General features: G+C 45.6%; 2 protein-coding genes across 2 annotated transcripts in view; both read left to right on the forward strand.

Annotated features, from left to right (window-relative positions):
- The first annotated feature begins 6,411 nt into the window (after window positions 1–6,411).
- tnfaip1 (tumor necrosis factor, alpha-induced protein 1 (endothelial)) lies at window positions 6,412–15,278 on the forward strand. Its single transcript, XM_083671731.1, has 7 exons — window positions 6,412–6,583; window positions 10,091–10,452; window positions 11,098–11,267; window positions 12,701–12,784; window positions 13,165–13,217; window positions 13,588–13,783; window positions 14,402–15,278. Exons 2-7 carry the CDS (start codon window positions 10,203–10,205, stop codon window positions 14,633–14,635), a joined length of 987 nt encoding a protein of 328 aa, XP_083527857.1. The 5' UTR covers window positions 6,412–6,583; window positions 10,091–10,202; the 3' UTR covers window positions 14,636–15,278.
- A 1,272-nt stretch (window positions 15,279–16,550) lies between these two features.
- Window positions 16,551–23,769, forward strand: part of sgsm2 (small G protein signaling modulator 2) — a 45,293-nt gene continuing 38,074 nt past the window's right edge. The window contains exon 1 of the mRNA XM_083671902.1: window positions 16,551–16,759. Coding sequence (XP_083528028.1) covers window positions 16,700–16,759 — 60 coding nt within the window. The 5' untranslated portion in view covers window positions 16,551–16,699. The remainder of the gene's footprint in view (window positions 16,760–23,769) is intronic.

Here is a 23,769-nt window from a genome sequence, read left to right on the forward strand (position 1 = left end):
TGTGTGTGTGTGTGTGTGTGTGTGTGTGTGTGTGTGTGTGTGTGTGTGTGTGCGTGCGTGCGTGTGTGTGTGCGTGTGCGTGTGTGTGTGCGTGTGTGTGTGTGTGTGCGTGCGTGCGTGTGTGTATGCGTGTGTGTGTCTCTCAGGGATTTTCAACATAGTAGGCACATCCTTAGCAGAGGCCGGTTCAGTGGAGCTCTACACACACCACACACCACACACCACACAAGAGAAAGCGAAAAAAATCAATTGAGCTAAGCAAACAGTCTTTCATGTAATGATGCCCAGTTATCCATTTATGTCATGTCATTCTGGCTGAGCCCGGAGTGTGAGCTGCTACGGCTGACATTCGACCATTGATCTGCCCCACTGCTATTATTCTCCCCTTGACAAAGACAACAGCCCCAAGCTATCTCCAGTCTATTTAGCTGAAAATAAGGGCTCCCCTCTGTGAACCGAGAAACTAGTCATTTTCTAGACAAAAGTCGTATTTTTTTGTCTCCGTAGCCTAGAGAAATAGGAGCTTGGGTTCAGGTATTTTAATGTTTTGGGTCACGTATTTTAATGTTTTGGATCATGTATTTTATCTGTTCTATGTTCCTGATTGGCTGATGACACTTCACTGAGTCTCTGTAAATTGTCTTGTGACAAAAAAATTCCCCCAAAATTCCCCCTATTTTGCCAAACTCGACTCTCTCTCTCTCTCTCTCTCTCTCTCTCATGTTTCTTTGAAACATGTCTTTCACTGTATAGGATCTAAAGATAAAACATTATTATTATTATTATTATTACAGAGGAGCTTAATGTTTTCATCCCTCAGTATCTTGCCGTTTGTTGTATGTATGACAAGGTGGAAGGCTAAAACAATCGTGTAGAGCTGGGTATCGAAGACTGGCGGACTGATCCTGTCAAGGCTTGTCTGTCCGCACCGCCAGTCACACAGGCTTGTTGAAAGCATCAGTAGACCAATACTACACATGTTTAACTAATAGGAAATACTACCGTACAATTCAGAATTCATCATGCCCAATCTATAAGCAAGAATTATTATGGCTAAAAGGTGTCTATCAATTATCTCTTTGTTGGTGAAAGTAAACATTGGTGAGAAATAATAAACATTTTTTTGGAGTTTTTTTTTTGTCAGATAAGAGTTCATTCAAAACAGTTCTATTTGAAATATGAGAAAAGTGTGAAACAGAGCCTAGTTTTTTTTTAACACGCATCTGATAAATCAATACAAATAATATTTAATACTAGTGAAATTACAAATCATAAGAAAACACAGAAGTAGTGGCATTCAGTGACGGTTTAATAACACTATTAGATATGTTGTGGAGGGGAGAAACTAAATGCTTCAGGTTGAAAGTTGCTGCCTGTTTGCTGCCATTGGTGAGTATACAGTGCCATCTGCTGGTCATACCCAGTAGTACACGGTCCTGGAAGTTTCTCAACCGCTTATGACTGATCCATTTAACAAAGATTCTATATCATAATCCTTCCCCCCAGAGATAGATAAGGCTTTGGAAAGATACTTAGATTCACATGTTCAGATGTTGATAGAAAACTTCAGAGATAAACGTAAATGAAATTCATCATAAGGGAATATTGTAGACAGACGTAATCGCACACAATACATAGCTTTTCAGACCATAGTGTACTGAACACGATCAGAACTACAACACAGGCACAGTAGGATTAAAACCCCCTCTTGTGAACATGAAAAAAGCTTCCTCCAACAACAAGCTGTAGACAAGCGTACGGCCTTCTTGCTCCAGCCACCACATCTAGACGCCAGACCATAATATTTACCTTCTGTGTGATGCTGTTGAAAGGCTAGCTCGCGTGGGACATCCCGCCAGCCACCAGCAAGTGCCTCGCGTTCAAAGCCTCCTTCCTCTCCTGCTGGTCTTTGATGCCGGTGTTTAGTAGAGGCTGGTCTCCTCTGGAGAAAAGAGAAGGAAGATGGAACAGAAATATGGGTGAGGAGAATCCCTGATTAAGATCACTGGGATTCCTCCAGACCCCCAGCTTGATCGGCTGGGCCCACAGAGATAGCGATAGCGATTGGGGGGGGGGGGCTTCAAAACATGAGGGCCTCTTTTATGCCCAATCTACGATATAACTCCAACTATGACTTAGACGTGAGATATCAAGCACGTATTGTATACAACACCAACATACACTTTAATATGCATAACTGCATCCAACTTAGATAAGAGACAGATTGAGATTGAAGTACAAGTGTGTTCACCTTCCCTATCAAAATCGGTGTAATAGGATCTGTGATATGAAACGTGGGTAATAACAACGATGATATGATATAGCATGTCCTCCAACCTGCTCTGACACACACACACACACACACACACACACACACACACACACACACACACACACACACACACACACACACCACACAACCACGGTGGTCTCCCTGCACAGTCACGGTACAGGAAACGACTCAACGCTCGGGACAGAGCGATTTAGACAGCGCTGGATTAGCTAACGACAGACAGGTATGCGGCGTTCGGCTCTGAGACGTTTAGAGTAGACACCCAAACACTCTACAGGTGCATTAAGTTAAGCCTGTAGATCAGTATATCTGTAGTGTATTACGCAGGCTCAGCGATTTAATGATCACTGTCAGGCTGGTTATGACTGAGGGTTCAAACCCCCCCTGCTCCATAGAGATGCAGTCAGACTGGGAGCCAATGGGTTGAATGGTGAGATCATCTCCATCTAGACCCTGCATGTCAGATGAAGTGGAGGTGGTCTCACTGCCCCTGTCTCACGCTGCACCTTGGCCCTGGTCCAGTATAGACTCTGCTGTATTGGTGACCTGTCAGTTTGGGGGTGGGGTGGGGGGGGGGGAACTGTGTTTACAGTGTTTAGAACACCAAGATAATTTCTCTCTTTTGGTTACAGCAGCATCATTGGGGGGACAGGGCTGTGCATTGAGGCTGAAGGCCTGTGTGTGTGTGTGTGTGTGTGTGTGTGTGTGTGTGTGTGTGTGTGTGTGTGTGTGTGTGTGTGTGTGCGTGTGTGTGCGTGCGTGTGTGTGCGAGAGCGGGAGCGTGTGTGTGTGTGTGTGTGTGTGTGTTGCCATCTGCAGGTGTGCTGGCTCTGACAGGGTTATTGGCTGACATTCTTCTCTCCCGCTTAAGCAGAACAAACATCGTCTCTGGAGTGGATTAAGACACATGCAGGTACTAACAGCCCCCAAGAGCAGTCTGACACGCTACTGACATGTCACTGACACGCCACTTCAACCATCCACTAGGCAGCTGGAGCTTACATGATGTCATGGCTATTAAAGACATGTTCTAGAAGGGGGAGATGAAAGACTGTCATCCACTATCTACTACCAATTATCTTCCATATGGAGCACGGAGCCTGAAGCAGAAGCGGCTCCATGATTGAAATCTGTGGCTTCTGTTGTAGTGATTCAACCTTATTTGTCGTAAAATAAAATAAAATAAAAAATCAATTCAATGACCTTGTATTTCATTCCAGTTTCATATCATTTTGATTAACTTTTACCATACAGAATCGATATGTTTTTTTCGATGAAGGAAAATGTAAAAAAAAAAAAAAAAAAAAAGGATGAAAAGAAAGAAGCCTATCATTGGTCAAACATGTGAGGTATTTCTCAACGTGAATGATTTATTACATGGGTTCACAGGGTTTTCTCTGACAGACAGCAGAACAGCCACAAAAGACTGTGACAGTTTGATCGCAGTGAGCCGTCACTTTGTGTGTGTGTGTGTGTGTGTGGGTTTGTGTGCATGTGTGTGTGCGTTTGTGTGCAGGTGCGCGTCTGCATACGTGTCTGTGTGTGTGTGTGTGTGTGTGTGTGTGTGTGTGTGTGCGTCTGTGTGTGCGTGTGTGGGTGTATGTGTGTGCATCTGTGTGTATGCGTGCCTGTGTGCGTGTGTGTGTGTGTGTGTGTGTGTGTGTGTGTGTGTGTGTGCAGGGGGGTTCAGAGAGAGGTTCCACGTTGATAACATGTACAGGTACACACCTGGAGCGTTCCTTCAAGGTGTCATCTACAGACATGGCCTCCTCTATGATCACACCTCCTCCGTTCTGCTCTGAGTGAACCACCAACCTACCCACCCACCCCGAAACCAACCCACAGCACTTCAAATAGTTCTGAAATCAAACAGCGGTCAAACAGAGTTCCTATCAGCTCTGCAAACACCTCTCTCTGACCCCCCCCCCCCCCCCCCTCCCTTCACACACACACACACACACACGCACACGCACACACACACACACACACACACACACACACACACCTCTCCTAAACCAAACACACGCCACTTCAGAGAGAGAGACCGAGAGTAACTTGCACGAGTAGCTACAGGTGCGAACGTTGAGGGTCAGCGGCAGCTAGACTTTCCTAATAATCACCCACTGTCAAAATGAAGTCTTCCAGTTCTGTCTTCATCTTTTAACCTCGTCAGACGATGAACACAATTCAATTTCACCTCCGTGCCCTCAGCGCATTACAACCTTCATGAATGTTTCTTTTCTAAGGAAATGATTCCCGTTTAGCCTATTCAATTCAGCTTTAGCTATCTGCTCAGGGACAAGTTCGGGAGGCGTCGCACAGCGCTGTACATCAGGTAAATGTGAAGGCGGTGACCTATTCAATCACCATGGTCATATCATACAATATTCAACTACGCTGTAAAGAGAAAGACTCCCACACACACACACACACACGCACGCACGCACACATACACACACACACGCACACACACACACACACACACACCCTCATGTAGAATTTGTGTCGTGGTGTAAACCTGAGAGTGTGAATGTCTCTACCTTGTCACCCCATTGCCATCACCATAAACATTAGAGAAGAGAAAAGATGGATACTGTTGTGAGTCTCCTATGAGTGGGATTGCATGACTGTTGGTGGTTTGTTTTACTTTCTGCTCTGAATAGGCCGTAACCTCTTAGGAGATTAAAGCTGTAGATAGAGGAGGAGTGTGTGGGGCATTTCCTGGCAGGCACACACACACACACACACACATGTGCAAGCGTGCGCACACACACACATGCGCACACACACACATGCGCGCACACACACACACACACACATGTGCACGCGCGCACACACACACACACACACTCACACACACACACACACACACACACACACACACACACACACACACACACACACACACACACACACCGCACACGCACACACAGTTACCAGAGGTCACTCTCTCACAGGCGTGTGGAGCTGTCTGAAGCCACCACCAACAGTGTGAGTAATGTTCCCAGACCACACTCCATCTTCCCCCACTCATAGAGCAGAGCAGACAGACGTGTCCCAGTCTGCCAGGACCAGGACCAGGACCAGGACCAGGATCAGGACCAGGACCAGGACCCCACCGCCATCACTGGCTACCCCTGTGCTAGCTGTCAGTAGCGTAGCGGGTCTGTTGGCTAGACTGGGTGTTAGAGGGCTTTACGCAGGGTAGACTCCCCCCACCCTCCTCACACATACGCACACACACACACGCACGCGCGGACACACACACACACACACACACACACACACACACACACACACACACACACACACACACACACACACACACACACACACACACACACACACCTATTTCAAGCAGCAACCTATCCTGTTGGAAATTAAGGATATCCAAAATATAAGAGGATAACAACTATAATAGTCATGCGAGTTTAAAACAGTCAAAGCAGAAAACAAGTGGGGGCTGTAATGCACGGTAAATAAAAGTAATAAATTAAATAAACCCTAAAAAAAAGGATGAGCTGAAAGGACTGAATGACTAAAAGACTACGATTCTGCACTTGCTGCTTCACTGTCTACTGGTAGACATGTGTGCTCCATTCATTCAAACACGTTTCTAATATAATATAATATAATATAATATAATATAATTTAATATAATTTAATATAATATAATATATGCCATTTAGCTGAGGCTTTTATCCAAAGTGATTTGCAGTGAGTGTATACATTTTTCAGAATACACAAGTTGTTTCTCCTGAACGGAAGGTTGAAACAACTTGATATATGTCACCTGAGTTCGAAAACAAATTGACTGTATGATATAATTCAGATATTTAGGCAGTTGCCATGCTGTTTCTTTACAAAAGTCGCTTGGAGGACCTTCTCATTCACTTTCCTCAGTCTCTATTTAGAGCCTCGTCTTCTCATATACCACAATGCACTCCGATCCTAGCTGTTAGCACCGTTACCCCAAAATGCTAAAATCCTCACCTCTTGGTTTCATGCTCGTTGGTTTGGGCTACGAGTGTACATTTCCGGTGCTGACTCGCGTGTTGCTTTGTGGGAGTTGTGGTCTAATTTCTCACATGGAACTTTATGACGGGCTCCTCCCATCGAAGTTAGCCAGGCCAGCTAAAAGGTTCTTCTCTCTATCAAACTTTATAGCTAGTAGTTTTAGGTTAAGATATTTGCCACTTTTTATTTGATATATATATTGATATATATCGCCAGTATACGTAACACAACTACGATCAAACGAATTGCTCCAAGAAAAAGACGATGTTGTGGGTGAGTATTGAATGCTGAATAGCTAGCCAGCTAGCTAGGCAAACTGTTGACATTATGTTTTCCTCTTAGCTGAAGCAAACCACTCTCAATATAGAACATCTCTGGCTAAAGGTAGCGTATATCTTGATGCTACTTGTGACTTGTGACACTGTTTCTAATACTTCATTCTGTGACAGCACACATTGTTGGCTTTTCCTCTCATGACAGCGATTGCCACACGCTATACACCAATACAGCATTATTTACAATACATCAGATTTGTCAAGCTGGTTTACCAGAATGTAGCTAGCGAGCTAGCGATATACACTATGCTACAATAGACCTTTACCAGTGCCATGAGAATAACACATTGTAATGCACAAAGAAAGATATTTCATAACATCCTTTGCTGGTCTGACTTGCACTGCATCCATCTGAATCTAATTTCCCTTGAGACCTCTGGTATGCAAAGGCTTTGGGACCTTCTTCCACTTACAAATATGACGGTTTATTTATTGAAAGAAAAAGGATGCTGGTTGCCAAGAAGAAAAGTTCACCCAGAAATAATGTTGTCTTACATTCTCAGAGCTCTATCCAAAATCAGCTTCTTCTGGCGCAGCTGCAGTTGTAAGCCTCACAACTAATGTGAGCCTCACTTTAGTTCAGTGAAATTTCTTTGCAGTTTTTTGTTTGTTTGTTTGTTTATTACGAAATAATCAGTGTCTAATTCAAGATAATCATTAAGAACCAGCAGTAGGCCTATACCAGACGTTGTTTATGGGATAGTTCACAGTTTTACACCCTATAGTCAGATGGTTCCTTACCCTGTGAACTGTAATCCATGGTTCAGAGTTGTTTAAATTAGCCACAGATAACTTCAGATAACTTTAGCCACCGCTAACAAACAAATCAATGGGTGTGAATGGAATCAAGGGACACAGTTCCACATGGCATGGCCAAATCAACTCAAATGAACATTCTGACTTGGTTGGTAGTTACTTTGAGGTGATTCGGCCGCAAATGTTGAACTTTGTCTCTCTAGAGTGTAAAAAAAAAAAAAAAAAGTTATCCTTTTTAAGTGTGCTAGATTAGGCTCATTTCCCCTGTGTAACATCCATACCTTCAGTTCAAACCTCCTTTTGCAGGAGTGACAGCTGGCAAGATGCCAACTGTAGAAGTCCAGAGAGCCAGGGACGTGCCCCTCTCGGCCTCCTCCGGCCTCCCCCTCGGTTGTTCGTCTGTAGTGGGCCGAACCACATTCCATTGGAGAGGAAAGGGAAACCGAGGGGAAGACACGAATCGGGTGGATTCCCAAACGGCTTCCTTCTCTCTTCTCTATTGTGATTGCGTTCCTAACTGGTGTTTTAGCGTGGCCTGAGCCACTCTGTTGAAATCCCTCTTGTACAGGGGTTCCCAAACTTTGGTTTTGCCTTGTGACCCCAAATGAACATCAGTCATTTCCTCTGACCCCCCAACAACTTGAGGGCTGTGCCAACACATAATAATGACTTCCATGTGTATTCTAATCGCCTAAAATATGTTCTAATTGGTTGGATATGAACCCCGAAACACTGTAATATAGGCTACAGGTGTAATACACAGACATTGTGTGTCTTGTTCTGAAATAAAAATGCTTGTGTCTTGTTTATCAAATCATAGAGGATAGTTTGATTTTCTCAACCCCAAGTTTAGGAACTGCTTTTCTAGTATTAGCCCTCTTAGCGGGACAATACACACCTCTCTCACTGCCACCTAGTTGTTCCTAGATGTGTGTCAGTGGAAGTAGAATTGTAATGAATGGAATGATTCAGTTCCATACATTACAACGAGATTTCTACCTCCACCAGCCTCGCCTGATGTGGATTCCATCGGTAATGATTTGGATAACAGCTATGTTGCGCGACGTTGCTTGTATAGTATTTTACCACATGGGTATATGGGAAGACGGGGAGTGTACCATGCAGAGACATTTCTGGGAAAGTGGGTGGACGGGGGAGAAGATTTCATTTGAGCCTGAACGTTTACTTTGATAAGCCAGGTCCGACCATATCATACCGCGGTGCTTCTATTCCACCCAGAACAACTTCCTCGACCCTCACCAATCCAGCATTAAAGCTGGGCACTCTACTGAAACTGCTCTCCTCGCTGTCACGGAGGCCCTCCACTCCGCTCGAGCTTCCTCCCTCTCCTCTGTTCTCATTCTTCTGGACCTGTTTGCTGCATTGAACACAGTAAACCACCCGATCCTTCTCTCCACCCTCTCAGAATTGGTCATCTCTGGCTCTGCACTCTCCTGGTTTGCATCCTACCTGGCCGGTTGCTCCTACTAGGTGACATGGAGAGGATCGCTGTCCTCTCCATGAGCCCTAACCACTGCGGTCCCCCAGGGCTCTGTTCTTGGGCCTTTACTATTCTCTCTCTATCCCAAATCTCTCGGCTCTGTAATTTCTTCACATGGTTTCTCCTACCACACCTATGCAAATGACACTCAACGTTTTCTCTCTTTTCCCACCTTCTGACTCACAGGTGGCAACACGTGTCTCGGCATGTCTTGCTGACATTTCTGCTTGGATGTAAGCCCATCACCTCAAGCTCAACCTTGACAAGACTGAGCTGCTCTTCCTCCCAGGGCAAGCCTGCCCTCTCCAAGACTTCTCTATCACAGTAGAGAACTCTACTGTGACCACCTCCCATACAGCCAAGTACCTTGGGGTGATCCTTGACAACCACTTATCCTGTGTGGCGAACACAGCGACAGCACGCTCCTGTAGACTCTTCCTTTACAACATCAGAAGGATACGTCCATTCCTCACCAAAGAAGCAGCACAACTTTTGGTCCAAACACTTGTAATCTCTCGCCTTGACTACTGCAACGCACTCTTGGCTGGACTCCCCGCCTCCGCCATCAGACCTCTGTGTTCAGACCTCTGTGTTCAACCCAAATTCTTCCATGTCACGCCCCTCCTCCGCACCCTCCACTGGCTTCCGGTAGCAGCTCGCATCAGATTCAAGACCCTGGTGCTCGCCTACCGGGCGGCAAGGGGAACAGCCCCTCCCTACTTGCAAGCAATGGTCAGCCCCCAAACCCCTGCACGATCACTCCGCTCTTCCACCTCGGCTGCCCGCCTGGCACCGCCGCCTCTACGTGGATGCAGCGGCCGCGCCACTCGGTCACAGCTTTTCACTGTCTTGGCGCCCCGCTGGTGGAATGAGCTTCCCGCCACTGTCAGGGAATGCAGAGTCACTAACGATCTTCCGCCGTAGATTGAAAACCCATCTCTTCAGGCTACATCTTAACAGTCCTTCCTAAGACCTCTTCACCCCCCCAACCCTTGAGACCTCCTCACCCCCACTTCCCCCCTGTACAAAAAAACTGCCAATGGCCCCTGGTGTGAGCATTGATTACTTTGTGTTATGATGACTGTTGGATAGATGATTCACTTACTTAAACAAATGTATTTGTTGTAAGTCGCTTTGAATAAAGGCGTCTGCTAAATGCCGTAAATGTAATGTAAATGTACCCTACAGGTATGATCTGGGCAGCCAGTGATTGGCTGTGGCGGCCCCCCCAGTAGCGCTCACCACGGCGGGGGACATCCGGCCCTGCGTCTGCAGGGTGGTCATCTACCTCCAGAGGGACATGTCCGCCGACAGCTGTCTCCACCGTGGGTATCGCCCCCAGGCCGGCTCCCCCTCCCCAACCACCCAGTTGGCATGTCCCAAGACCAAGACCTGCAGCTACAGAGGGGCAGTGGGCCTGGGGAACAAGTATGTGCGTCTGAATGTAGGGGGGGCCCTGTTCTACACCACGCTGCAGGTGCTCACCAGGCAGGACTCCATGCTGAAGGCCATGTTCAGTGGCAAGAAGGAGGTGTTCACTGATAGGGAAGGTGAGGACTACTGTGGGGGTCGTAAGGCTTCCTCCCAATCAGTGGCTGGTGGAGGTAGAAATCGGAAAACTCGTATTTGATACCATTCCTCCTCCCGTTCCATGCATTACAATGAGCCCGTCCTCCGATTTCTACCTCCACCTGCCTCCCAGTGTTCCACTCTTGGGACATTGCATAAGAAGAATATTCATAAGTGCGGTGGTCTTTGACCCCTCTGGCCATAGCTTGACCTCATAGACCATCACGTTGAATCTAGATCAGAATGATACGGATTGTTTTTTGCTATCCAGGGTCAGGTCTGTCTGGTAGATTGTGAGTAGTGTAGTATAGTATCAGCCAGCACAATGTGATCCTGGATACCAAAAATTATCTTTCTGATCCAGATGACAAGTTTTGAAATACTGAGCCCTGAAGAAACTAAATCAGAAACTATACTTAGTACATTAGCATGAACACTATGACAATGTCACAATTTTCCTCAAAGGATGTTTTCAAAGAACAACAACGTTACATGCCCCCACACATTTTTGTTCTTTCGCTCTGAAACGTTTTAAAAATGTTCAAAGGTGCCAAATTGTCTCTTTGACTTTAGCAGTCAGTGCTTCTAATAGTCTTGTGTGTTTGCCTCTGACTGGTCTGGCCTAGGCTGGATCCTGATCGACCGCAGTGGCAAACACTTTGGCTCCATCCTGACGTACCTACGGGAGGGGGCCCTGACCTTGCCCAAGGGCCGGCAGGGGGTCCTGGAGCTGCTGGCCGAGGCCAAGCATTACCTCATTCAGGGGCTGGTGGAGCTGTGCCAGAGTGGCCTGCAGGTTAGTGCCACAGTAGTGGTGGGGGGGGTGATTTCAACCAGATTGTTTTTCAATGGATAATTGAATGCACACTGCTCATCTGTGAAAATGCTGGCATCGTAAACGTAAACAATAGCATGGGCGGATGAGGAGGGTCATCATCTGCGGCGTGTGATTCAGTCGGAGCCTATAGGAAAACATTTTTGAGGTCTGTTGGGACTTCGAGAGAGTTGAGATTCGAGAGAGTTGAGATTCTGGGATCCTGGATAAGTGGCGCAGAGACCAGAACCATGTCTACAAACGTCCCCCTAGCCCTTAGGCCCTAGAAACGTGTGTAGATCTGAAAGGATTGGATATGTATAAGCAAGATAGTAGATTGCTCTTCACCTTGCCCGTTAGGCTAGGTTGAACCTTTGCCATTTGTACTTGTACCTTATCAAATCCTCTCAGATCTGTGCAGGTGTCTAGAGTGTTGGGGCGAGGGGTTGGTTCTGGTGCGTGATGATGTTGGGGTGACATTGATAACCATCACATTTTTTCAACAATACTCCTGCCGTGTGTGTGTGTGTGTGTGGGTGTGTGGTGTGTGTGTTGGTGGCCGTACCGCCATCTGTGCCAGTAGCAGTGGTGGGTACAGTGTGTATCATAGCGAAAGATGTTCATCTGAATGCCAGGTGTGCAGTAGTCAGGCTGTTCCAAGGTTTACTCGGGGACTCGATGTGGTCGCCATGGAGACAGCTGACTGTATGCTCGGAGTCTTTTGAATCAGTGCCACTTTGAATTAAAATCACTCCGGCTTTCCATTCATCGTGTGATAAATGTGTCACACAATGGTTTATGAATGAGATATTCAAAGGCTGGATATATCTCATATATGAGTTATTCATGGCAGGTTTTAAGACCGGAGAGATGTGTGGGCAAGTAGTCAGTAAAAGATATGAACTGAGTTTAGTGCCGCCATCAATATTATTTCTTAATTTTGTCTAGTTGTATATCGTCAAAATAGACACTTTCAATCCTCTCCACAGTTTTTGGTACAGACTGTTGCGGTCGTAACTTCTGAATGAAATTCTGCTGATATGATTAATCGAATGTGAGTCATTGCACTCCTGGTTTCGGGGTCAATTTGCAAGTCCATTTTAATTTAGTCAATTCAGGGGTATGAGCTCAAATTAAAATAATGAATTGAATATGTCCCATTATTTCCTACGTGAACCATGAACAGTCCGTGAACTGAATTTCAATTGCGCCTTTTGAATTCCCTGTTCTAGTTTAATGGAGTAAACACAGACCCTTTTTTAAATGATCCACACAAAGCCAGCGAGGAGAGCCAGTGGCACCAGACTGTGTGTGTGTGTGTGTGTGTGTGTGTGTGTGTGTGTGTGTGTGTGTGTGTGTGTGTGTGTGTGTGTGTGTGTGTGTAACTGTGTGTGTTTATGCTCTCTGACTGACAGGACAGTAAGGAGCAGGGCCTCTGTGTGATCCCGGTGGTCACCTCTGCTAAGGAAGAGGAGAAGCTGATCCAAGCCTGCACCAAGGTGAGGCAGGACTCATCCTGATCCTGTGGTACACAGCACTTTTACACACTTACTTTCTTTTTTCTTTCTTTTTTCTGACCAAATTTCTAGATTATTTTTTTTTATATTGTCTAGGTCTGATCAAATGACAGCTTTGAGATTGATAAAATGAAAAGCACTTTACAAATCAGATCTAATATTATTATTATTACATGCTCCAGGTATGACTCTATGCTCCAAATATCATGATATTGGATCATATCTAATATGGGCCAAACCCTAACCCCTGAACATAGGAGGGACAGGGGGGTACACAGCAAGACCTTCTGGCCTTCATGCTGTACTGTACAGCTGTCTGTGATGTGATGAGCTGTCTACTGTTTCTCTCCCTGCTCTGGTAGCCTGTGGTGAAGCTGCTCTACAACAGGAGCAACAACAAGTACTCCTACACCAGGTGAGAACCTAACCTGGGGAGTCCACTGGCACCCCACCACCCCATCTACACAACATGGCTGTCACTGCCTGTCAGAGAGAGTAGAGTCAATGATTAGTTTATGACTTATTATTATTATTATTATTATTACTAAGTGCTTAGCAAGTATGCGACATGGTTGAATGTCATTGACATACTGCACTCCACTGATTACCATCCAGCTCTTCAACAGTACTCCTGCCAACTGTGTCCGTGTGTGTGTGTGTGTGTGTGTGTGTGTGTGTGTGTGTGTGTGTGTGTGTGTGTGTGTGTGCGTGTGCGTGCGCGCGCGTGTGTGTGCGTGCGCGCGCGTGTGTGTGTGTGTGTGTCCCTTCGTCCGTCCGTGTCCCAGTAACTCGGACGACAACATGTTGAAGAACATCGAGCTGTTTGACAAGCTCTCCCTGAGCTACAACGGCCGAGTGCTGTTCATCAAGGACGTGATCGGAGACGAGATCTGCTGCTGGTCCTTCTACGGGCAGCGCCGCAAGCTGGCCGAGGTCTGCTGCACCTCCATCGTCTACGCCACCGAGAAGAAGCAGACCAAGGTGATTATATACGCCATAACTACTGCTAACTCTTCATAACTGTTCATTTAACTCTCCACTCACCTGAACCTCAATCTTATCACTATAAAAGAGATAACTACGGGATTGTGCCGACTATGTCTGTATTATTATTATTTTTTTTTTTAAACCTCTCGTTTTGGTTGTTCCGGATGGTCAGTGTATACAGTAGTTTGTACAAATATAATCTATCATTTGAATCACCGTTTTACCTCATTCGGCCACGGAATCCCTAGTTTATCAGCTCAGTTTTGAAGCTGCGGTTTACTTTGTTTCATTTTCACGATTGGCTTTCACGTGGCTTTAGGCTGCGTTTTAATCCACACGCATATGCGCTGCGCTGCGGGCACCACTGGAACGCGACGGGGACCCGTTTTGGCTCAAGAGTGGCTACTTTTAGAACTGTAGGCTGAAATGATACAAATGATCTCGTAGCATCACTTTAACCCTAGAAAGTCGTTGATAGTTGTTGACAGTGTTGGCTTCTATAAACCATCTATAGGGGCCTGTCAAAAATGAAGGTTGTCCTCATATTTGACCCTTGACCTCATGTACATGTTCACCTGTTGACCCTCCTCCCCGTCTCTACCTCTGTCCCAGGTGGAGTTCCCCGAGGCGCGTATCTACGAGGAGACCCTGAACGCCCTGCTCTACGAGACGCTGCCCGTCCCCGACAACAGCCTGCTGGAGGCCACCCGGCGACGCCACGCCCACTGCGGCTCCCACAGCGAGGAAGAGGAGGGGCCAGGGAACGGGGCGGAGCTCAGAGAACGCGTGCGCCGCATCCACGTCAAGAGGTACAGCACCTACGACGACCGGCCGCTCGGACACTAGCGCCTCCTGGAGGCAACGGGAGGTAACTAGCTCCCCCACTCATTGGACTAGTATGGGTGAAACACCGGGATGTCATGCTCCCTTCACTGGCTTTCACCGTTCCCACTCTCTCAGTGATGTGAGATGCTTCTTGACAATCTCCACAATCTCTGATGTCTTCCAACCACCAATGGCCTTCTCCATGCTATAGCACCTGACGTATCACTCTTTTAGAGGGCAGTTCTGTCTGGACTTGAGTCGTTGGCCCTGTTTGACTTCTTTTCCTTCCTTCCTGCTTTTCTTGAGGCAATCACGTGACCTAACATGACTGGGTTGGTCTGAGCAAGCTTTCCACTGCGTTGCTTTCACCATTTTAAGTCACGTCTGATCAGTGATTGGTTACTTCCTGGACGGGAGGAAGGAAGGTACGCATTCTAATTGGACGGGAGGAAGGAAGTACACATTGTCATTGCGTTCAAACAGGGGCCATGCTTTATTGAGACCACCAGCCACCACTCATGAGTGGGTTCCAACCACTAATACAAGTAGCAACCCAACTGCTACATTACGTACACTGATTTTGGTTATAGATAGAATGCAAAAGGCCTCCATGTTAATGCTTTTAGGTGAGGTTGAGTGAAATGTGAAAGGGTGAAAAAAAAGATGTCATTCAAGACAAGCAATCAAAACTGACTATCAGACAGTAGCACTTATGGTCTGTGAACAGACAGGGAAGACTTAGAATGTTTTATAAAAATAAAAAAAATAAAAAAAAGTGTATTTATAGTTTTCAGTGTATTTCTCATGTAACACTTCGACCTATTATCATGCCAAAGACGAGCTAAAATGAAATAGAAAACAAATCCAGAACATGAATGTGTGATGAAACTGAAAACCTTTTGTTGTGGTCATTCAAGACATGTCTTCTTCAAATCACTATGGTGTGCCTAACGTATTTTATGAAATTTTACCGTTCCTTTATTTTTCACTTGGTTTTAGATATTAATAAAGTTTTAAATACTTGAAGAGTATCCTGTGTTTGTCGTCTCTCTGCAATGCATACATTGTAACTGGGCCAAGAATGGTTGTTATAACATAGAAATAAGATAATGGTATAAAATGTTTGAACACATTTTATACCATAAAAAAAATCAAGAGGCATTGCTTTGACAATTGTAGGTGCATGTAGGCTATTCACCACGAGGTGGCGCTAGCGAGAGGCATATTGGCAGAGGATATAGGTTATTCAGTATATCATGATGGTATGACGACAGTGATTTATTTTTACTTCAGCCTAACATGACATCATCTCTGAAACTGGGAACACTGCCCTGAGCTTCACCTGAAGATAATGGATACACACAAAGTCACAGATGAAAATAGCTTTCATAATGTTTATTCAATGAAAGACTGCAAGTTGGCTTTTTTTGTTGTTGAATAACATACGGCAGTGAATCATTCTCTAGGTCCCTAAATGAAATATTATGAATAGAATCCACTTTTAATCAAGCCATTCATTATTTGGTATGTTCACCTGCCCCATACACGTGTTATTTGTGTGCGTGTGCGTGTGTTTTGTCTATCTGACTGTTGTTCTGTCTGTCTCCAAACCCTTGCTCCATCATTTCCATGCAAGAGTCGACCCTATCCTGTTCAGCACACCTCCATCGCTCACTCCTCAGAGAGAGAGAGAGAGAGAGAGAGAGAGAGAGAGAGAACAGGAGAGAGAGAGAGAACAGGAGAGAGAGAGAGCTAAAAATAAGTCACTGTCAGCGGTGCCGGGGCTGCTTTCGGAGCGCGAGGTGCGTGAAGTGATTTACCCCATTGATCAACAATGGGAAAGGGGCGGAGCCACCTCGACTGGCGTCATTCTAGGGGAACTGAAGATGGCTCCTCAATGCGCCGCGACTGCACACAGATGCGTCAACGTCCAGCTGTTCGGGAACACATTGCTGTGAAATAAGGAAGGAGAAGGGAAAAAAAGTAAATATCAGCGTTAAAAAGGGCGGAACGCACAGAGCGGTGATTGCGGACAATCTCATTGACGCTGCCACTCCGGCTGTCATTCTCTGAGCGCGGAGAGCCATGGGTTCGACCACAGATGAAGAATTCAAAGAGAAATTACTGTGGAATGTGAAACGAGAGGTAAAATAATTAATTTATTGATCATTTTTTATTTTTTTTTGGTTAAAACTGCACCATATTTTTCTGACCATCCTTTGCTTGAAAATGTCCGTATATGATGTATGTGATTATACAGTGAGCGCGCGAGAAGTAATGGAGAGGATACTCTACATTGGATCGTTTAGTTATTGTCTCTGCAAGCTGCAACAATGTGATACTGGAAGGTTGGCTCTTGAATCATTTCTGACCTATTCAGGTTTTGCCACTGGTTTTGGTTCCGATAAATGTTGACGTTTCAGCGTAAGTTTTCATAGGGAGTTGATGGTGAGGAGAACAGTTATTGTTCATGATTATGAACACAGTCCCTCCTCTCCAAAGCTTTCAAAACGATTGCTACAAGTGGTGCACCATGAATGTGTTTTGTGTATTGTATCATTGTGCAGTATTGACTTTACAAATCAATATCGTCAGTGGCTGAACCAACTCCAAAGACTAGCCCTGAACCTGGCTACACAGAGATTTGTGTTTTTCATATCCTACGGGAAGGTACATTAATAATACCATATTCCTATGTTTCTGAACGTTTTTATTGATATCATATCACATATTATTAAGTTACTACACTGTAACAATGTGGTTTTCAATATCAGTGTAAATAACTGGTTTTACAGGACTAAACCTGTATATATATTACAGTATATAATATATATTGCACATACAGGAAATTGACTTGATGAATGCAGATGCAAGTTGGCATCAGGTGCTCACCTCAGAGGAAGTAATGTAGCTCAAGTTTCCACCAAACTGATGCCTGTAGGTCCCAGTGTGCGAGCTTGGGGTGTCAATCAGATTTTGAATGAAAGAACCCAAAAACCTTTTAAATGTTTTTTTTTTTTTGATTATGGTAATGACACCTCTTCATGTTGTAAATAAAATGCTCAACTAAAAATAAATAGCTACAGTATTTTGGGGATTTTGGAAGAGTTGTTCTGCACAAAAAAATGGGTTAGTTAATCACAGAACATTCAGACTATCTAGCCGACTATTCCAACTAGAGTATATAGTCAAATAAACAACAGGCTTAGAATGGCCTGAATTAATTTCTATTCTATTTTCTTCATAGATAGAATATATAGAATGCAGTGGAGGCTGGTGGAGGTAGAAATCGGAGGACAGGCTCATTGCTCAGGCTTCCAATTTCTACCGCCACCAGCCTCCCCTGATAGTATTATATTATTATAATGCATTCTACCTGGCAGACAGATATCGTTTCATTCGGTTCATTTCTTGACTCTGAAAGGACAATTTAAAGTGTCTAAAAACCTCATACATTTTCTCTGTGTAGGCAGGCAGCCTTGGGCAAGCATTTACCAGACAAGTTAAGATCAATTTGCCAACCTGGGAGACACTTTAATGTCACAGTGTATTGCTGATGATAGCTGAGGTTTTGGCTTGTGTGATATATTCCCCTGACCTACACCATTGGGAGTTACCACAGCTTATGTCCAACAAAGAGCCATTTGTTCCCATTTGGACTTATTGGCAGATGTGAGAAACACAGTATGTATTGATTATCTGTTGTTCCCCATAATATGATCAGTGTCCAGACATATAGCAATTACTGTGGTTATGCCTAGCTTGTGTTCTCCCCTGCTGTTCCTTATGGAAAATCAATCATGATGAAATACAACATTATACAAGCCAATGCAATCATGGAATGCTATGTGGTTTGGATTGACCTGAAATGTAACTGGAAGCTGACATCAACAGGGTTGACATTTAAACACAGAAAACGAAGCCGTGTGAAAGGTAGGTAAAAGCTCCGACGGCTTTTTAGTTTAAAAGGTCCCTGTCTCTTTAAGCTGTCGTCAGCCACCTTTGCGTTGCCTGGCAACTGAAAGCATCAGCAGCTACCTAAGAAGTTAAATTGCATCAATTGACGATTAATACTGGTGCAGCTCTCTGGGCCTGTCACAGTGGAAGCACAGGACGAGGGGCCACTGTTCAATCTGTTTCCAACACCTTGTCTTATCCTTTTGAGTCCCATTTTCTCCTTCTCTTTATCTGACCCTGTGTATATAAGCTTGGTGATGTGATATAATTGTATTTGTTCCCTAAAGACATGGTGCCATTTTGTAATGTGTTTGAGTCTATCGCCACCAATGCTTCTCGACACACTGGTCTGCACTGAGAAAGGGGTATTTCCCTGCAATTTCCAGCAATTTTGGTCTTGGGTCTGGTGCATTAGACAATGGTAACCACAGATGAGTCAGCGGTCACAGTGACCACACTAAGCGGTCCTCCACGGTCATACTGTCACAGTTCTGGAACAACTTCCGAACCGGTGGTAAATTGAGATGATTGGTTTGATTGTGGTGGTGGGTGTGGGTGTGTGTGTGTGTGTGTCTCTGTCTGTCTGTGGGAGTGTGGTAATAATGGTGGAGATGAGAGACGCGAGGGTAGAGGAGTTGACCGTTCTTCTAAACCTGAGTCCCGGTCATCCTCTTTTGGAACTTAAACCCCCCCAGCCTGTTATTACTAATTACAGAGTAATGACAGAGTTACTGCACAGACAGACTCTACGGGCAACTTAATGTAAAGTGTAACCAAAACGTGCTACTCAATACTGAATGAATGGAACACTGGGTCAGTACAGTCACGTTGCTAGTATAGAGCATGTGGCAGTCTCCCTGTCATCCTGTCTCTGTTCAACAACGTCTTAAAACCAGGAAGTCTAACTGTCATCATGAATCACTTTTCAAAGAGAGACCTTGCCAAGAAAACCAGAGATTCTGAGATCTCATAAAGCATAAACAAGGATTGAGAATAGACGCTTACGTCTCGTTGAATAGATCATTGCCGTCTCGTGAGTCTGTCAGCACAATGAGGCAAATCTCATCTCTAGGTGGAGAGCCAGTCATCACACATTAGATAACTCGGCTCAGCCTTGCGGTTTGTTTACCACGGTAAAGGGCCCGCCTTGGTTGCCTTCCCATATTGCACTGGAGGAGGTAAACCACATTAGCCTGCCGCTTCCCAGAAGAAAATATCCCCTCATTATGCAGTGGAGGGTTGGGTAAGTTCTCTCTGTCTGGGACTGGCTGCCTTGGAGACACAAGCCAAGCTCATGATTGTTGCATGAGACAAAATGCAACAATCCCCTCTCTCTCTTTTTAAACAGGATGGATGGCCAGGTTGTGTTCACCTGGGGGTGTGATTCATGTCGTTCCTGTTTACCTGGAGTTCGGCAAAAGAAACAGATCAGTCAATGAAATGTTATGAGAAAAAAGAAGAGAAAACTTTGGGCTGTATTTTCATACAATACTGTTGAAGTTAAGCTTAAGTTAAGGTCTCTAATCATGACTTGTTTTGTACGAAAGTGAAGTCGTTAGTTATAGTGTGTGTGTGTGTGCGTGCGTGCGTGTGTGTGCGTGCCAACTGAGCAGAGAACAGAACAGACAGGCCCCAGACCCTCCATCCCATGTCTTATCTCCCAGCCCTAATAAGGCATGAATAATTACCTCATTAATGTCCTTGTCCCTGCAGTCCACTGACAATGGCATAAGGGATGTAACCCTATTATGTCTGCTAAACTCTAGCCCAGGGCCGGGTTGGACAGAGGGATGGCAGGGACTGGGAGGCTGAGGCTGGCTCTTGGCTGGATGGATGGGTGGATGGTACTGGCTCTGGGCTGGATGGATGGATGGATGAATGGATGGGACTGGCTCTGGGCTGGATGGATGGATGGATGGATGGATGGATGGATGGATGGTAGGGACTGGGAGACTGAGACTGAGACTGGGCTGGATGGATGGATGGATGGATGGATGGTACTGGCTCTGGGCTGGATGGATGGATGGATGAATGGATGGGACTGGCTCTGGGCTGGATGGATGGATGGATGGCAGGGACTGGGAGACTGAGACTGGGCTGGATGGATGGATGGATGGATGGATGGATGGATGGTTGGGACTGTGAGGCTGATGATGGATGGATGGATGGATGGATGGATGGCAGGGACTGGGAGACTGAGACTGGGCTGGATGGATGATCTGACAGGGCCTGTTAGGTTGAGACTGGTTCTGGGCTGGATGGATGGGACTAGGAGGCTGGGGGATGGATGGAGGGAGGGAGGGATGGATGGATGGATGGCAGGGACTGGGAGGCTGGGACTGGCTCTGAGCTGGATGGATGGATGGATGGATGGGACTGGCTCTGGGCTGGATGGATGGATGGATGGTAGGGACTGGCTCTGGGCTGGATGGATGGATGGCAGGGACTGGCTCTGGGCTGGATGGATGGATGGATGGTAGGGACTGGCTCTGGGCTGGATGGATGGATGGATGGATGGATGGATGGATGGATGGTAGGGACTGGCTCTGGGCTGGATGGATGGATGGCAGGGACTGGGAGTCTGAGATCCTCTCTGCTAGAGGAACTGAGAAGTGTCCATGTCGTCGAAGCCCGTCCTCCTCCATAATGACATGACATCATTCTATCAATCATGCCAACAACCCAAACAGTTTTGACTGCTAATCCAGTTATGACACCTTGACATATCACTGTCCTACGTATGACACAAGCTGTTGTTTAAGTTCTCTCATTGGCTGGGTGATGTCAGCCAGCCTGCTTAGATAACAGTTTGTGTCACGACTCTGTAGAAACAGTGTGTTAGTGTGTCATAGACATCTGTTCTAGTCTGTTCTAGTATGTCACTATCATGCATGCCATATGGCAGACGAACCAGTGTCACCCAAAAGAGTTAGTGTGTTAGTCTACTACACATTTAGTCTACAAGGAGTGTGTTAGTCTACTACACATTTAGTCTACTAGGAGTGTGTTAGTCTACTAGGGGTGTGTTAGTCTACCACACAGTGTGTTAGTTTACTACACATTTACTCTACTAGGAGTGTGTTAGTCTACCACAGTGTGTTAGTTTACTACACATTTAGTCTACCAGGAGTGTGTTAGTCTACTACACAGTGTGTTAGTCTATTAGGAGTGTGTTAGTCTACTAGGGGTGTGTTAGTCTACTACACAGTGTGTTAGTCTATTAGGAGTGTGTTAGTCTACTAGGGGTGTGTTAGTCTACCACACAGTGTGTTAGTTTACTACACATTTAGTCTACTAGGTGTGTTAGTCTACTACACAGTGTGTTAGTCTATTAGGAGTGTGTTAGTCTACTAGGGGTGTGTTAGTCTACTACACAGTGTGTTAGTCTATTAGGAGTGTGTTAGTCTACTAGGGGTGTGTTAGTCTACTAGGGGTGTGTTAGTCTACCACACAGTGTGTTAGTTTACTACACATTTAGTCTACTAGGTGTGTTAGTCTACTAGGAGTGTGTTAATCTACTACACATTTAGTCTACCAGGAGTGTGTTAGTCTACCAGGAGTGTGTTAGTCTGCTACACAGTGTGTTAGTCTACCAGGAGTGTGTTAGTCTACTAGGAGTGTGTTAGTCTACTAGGAGTGTGTTAGTCTACCACACAGTGTGTTAGTCTACTACACATTTAGTCTACTAGGGGTGTGTTAGTCTACTAGGAGTGTGTTAGTCTACCACACAGTGTGTTAGTCTACTACACATTTAGTCTACTAGGGGTGTGTTAGTCTACTAGGGGTGTGTTAGTCTACCACACAGTGTGTTAGTCTACTACACATTTAGTCTACTAGGGGTGTGTTAGTCTACTAGGGGTGTGTTAGTCTACTTGGAGTGTGTTAGTCTACTTGGAGTGTGTTAGTCTACTTGGAGTGTGTTAGTCCCCTCCACAGTGTGTTACTCTCCTACAGAGTGTGTTAGTCTATTAGGAGTGTGTTGCCTTAAAGATGCCCTAATAACAAGTTTCACTTCTTTGATATCAACTACCAGATCATTGGCCATGGGCCATACTCTCTGAACTAGATCAGGGCTTGGTTTCTTTCTGGTTTTAACTGTCATTCCTAAGATTCCAAAAACAGGATGGATGACACACACACACACACACGCACACACACACACACACACACACACACACACACACTCACACACACATGCACACACACACACACACACACTCACACACACGCACACACACACACACACACACACACACACACACACACACACACACACACACTTCCTCTCTCTCTCTCTCTCTCTCTCTCTCATAGTCAGGATATCCTCTTCTGCGTCCAGAGTCCTAGGACATGTTGTTATTGTTTACGCTCTGCCGGGCCTCAGTTCAGCCAGGTGAACGTGTCCTTATGTAACACAGTGAGAGTGAGCAGGCTAATTAGGTCTGTGCTCTGCTCCTACCAGAACCCATTAGGGTCAGTGATGTCTGGAGCTTTCTTCTCTCATCTCACAGACCTGAGCCATCTGATGCATCTCCTGAACGTCATCGTTCTCTCTTTTCAAAGACGTATGACACGGCGTATCGCTCAACACCCTCTTAGTTGGGTATTGATTCAGCGATATATTGTTTACTGATCAATTTCCACTGTGTGTGTGCGTGTGTGTGTGTGTGTGTTTGTTTGTTTGTTTGTGTGAGTGTGTGTGTGTGTGTTTATGTATGTGTGTGTGCGTGTGTGTGTGCGTGCACGCATGTGGTTGCTGAGTTAAGCGTTAGCGAGAGTGTGTGTCCCGGCCTTCTCCAGCCTGTTTTCTCCAGGTCTGTGTTGTGCGGTGAGAGAGAGGACGTCACCGCTGGCCTTTGTTTGTTTTAAAGGGTAAAAATAACCCCAATTATCTGTGAGGATCCCAGCAATGTTCCCAGCTCACTGACCAGCACACACTCACCTGAACTAACACCCTGCCACTGTGCTTTAGAGGGGGAACACAAAATGGAGTCAATACGCATGAATGGTTGCCTATATTGTGTGTGTGTGGGGGGTTAGGGTTGGGGGGGGGGGGGGGGTATGTGGGCTATTAATCAGGTATGTGTCGGCGATGTAGATCTGTGATATACTATCGATCTATAGATCTGATGTTGTCGCCTATCTAAACCCATGAAGAGGAGAAGTCACGTGAGGAGAACGTCTTGCTCTCCACTGAT

Source organism: Argentina silus (genome assembly GCF_951799395.1).
Source record: "Argentina silus genome assembly, chromosome: 6".
NCBI lineage: Eukaryota > Metazoa > Chordata > Actinopteri > Argentiniformes > Argentinidae > Argentina > Argentina silus.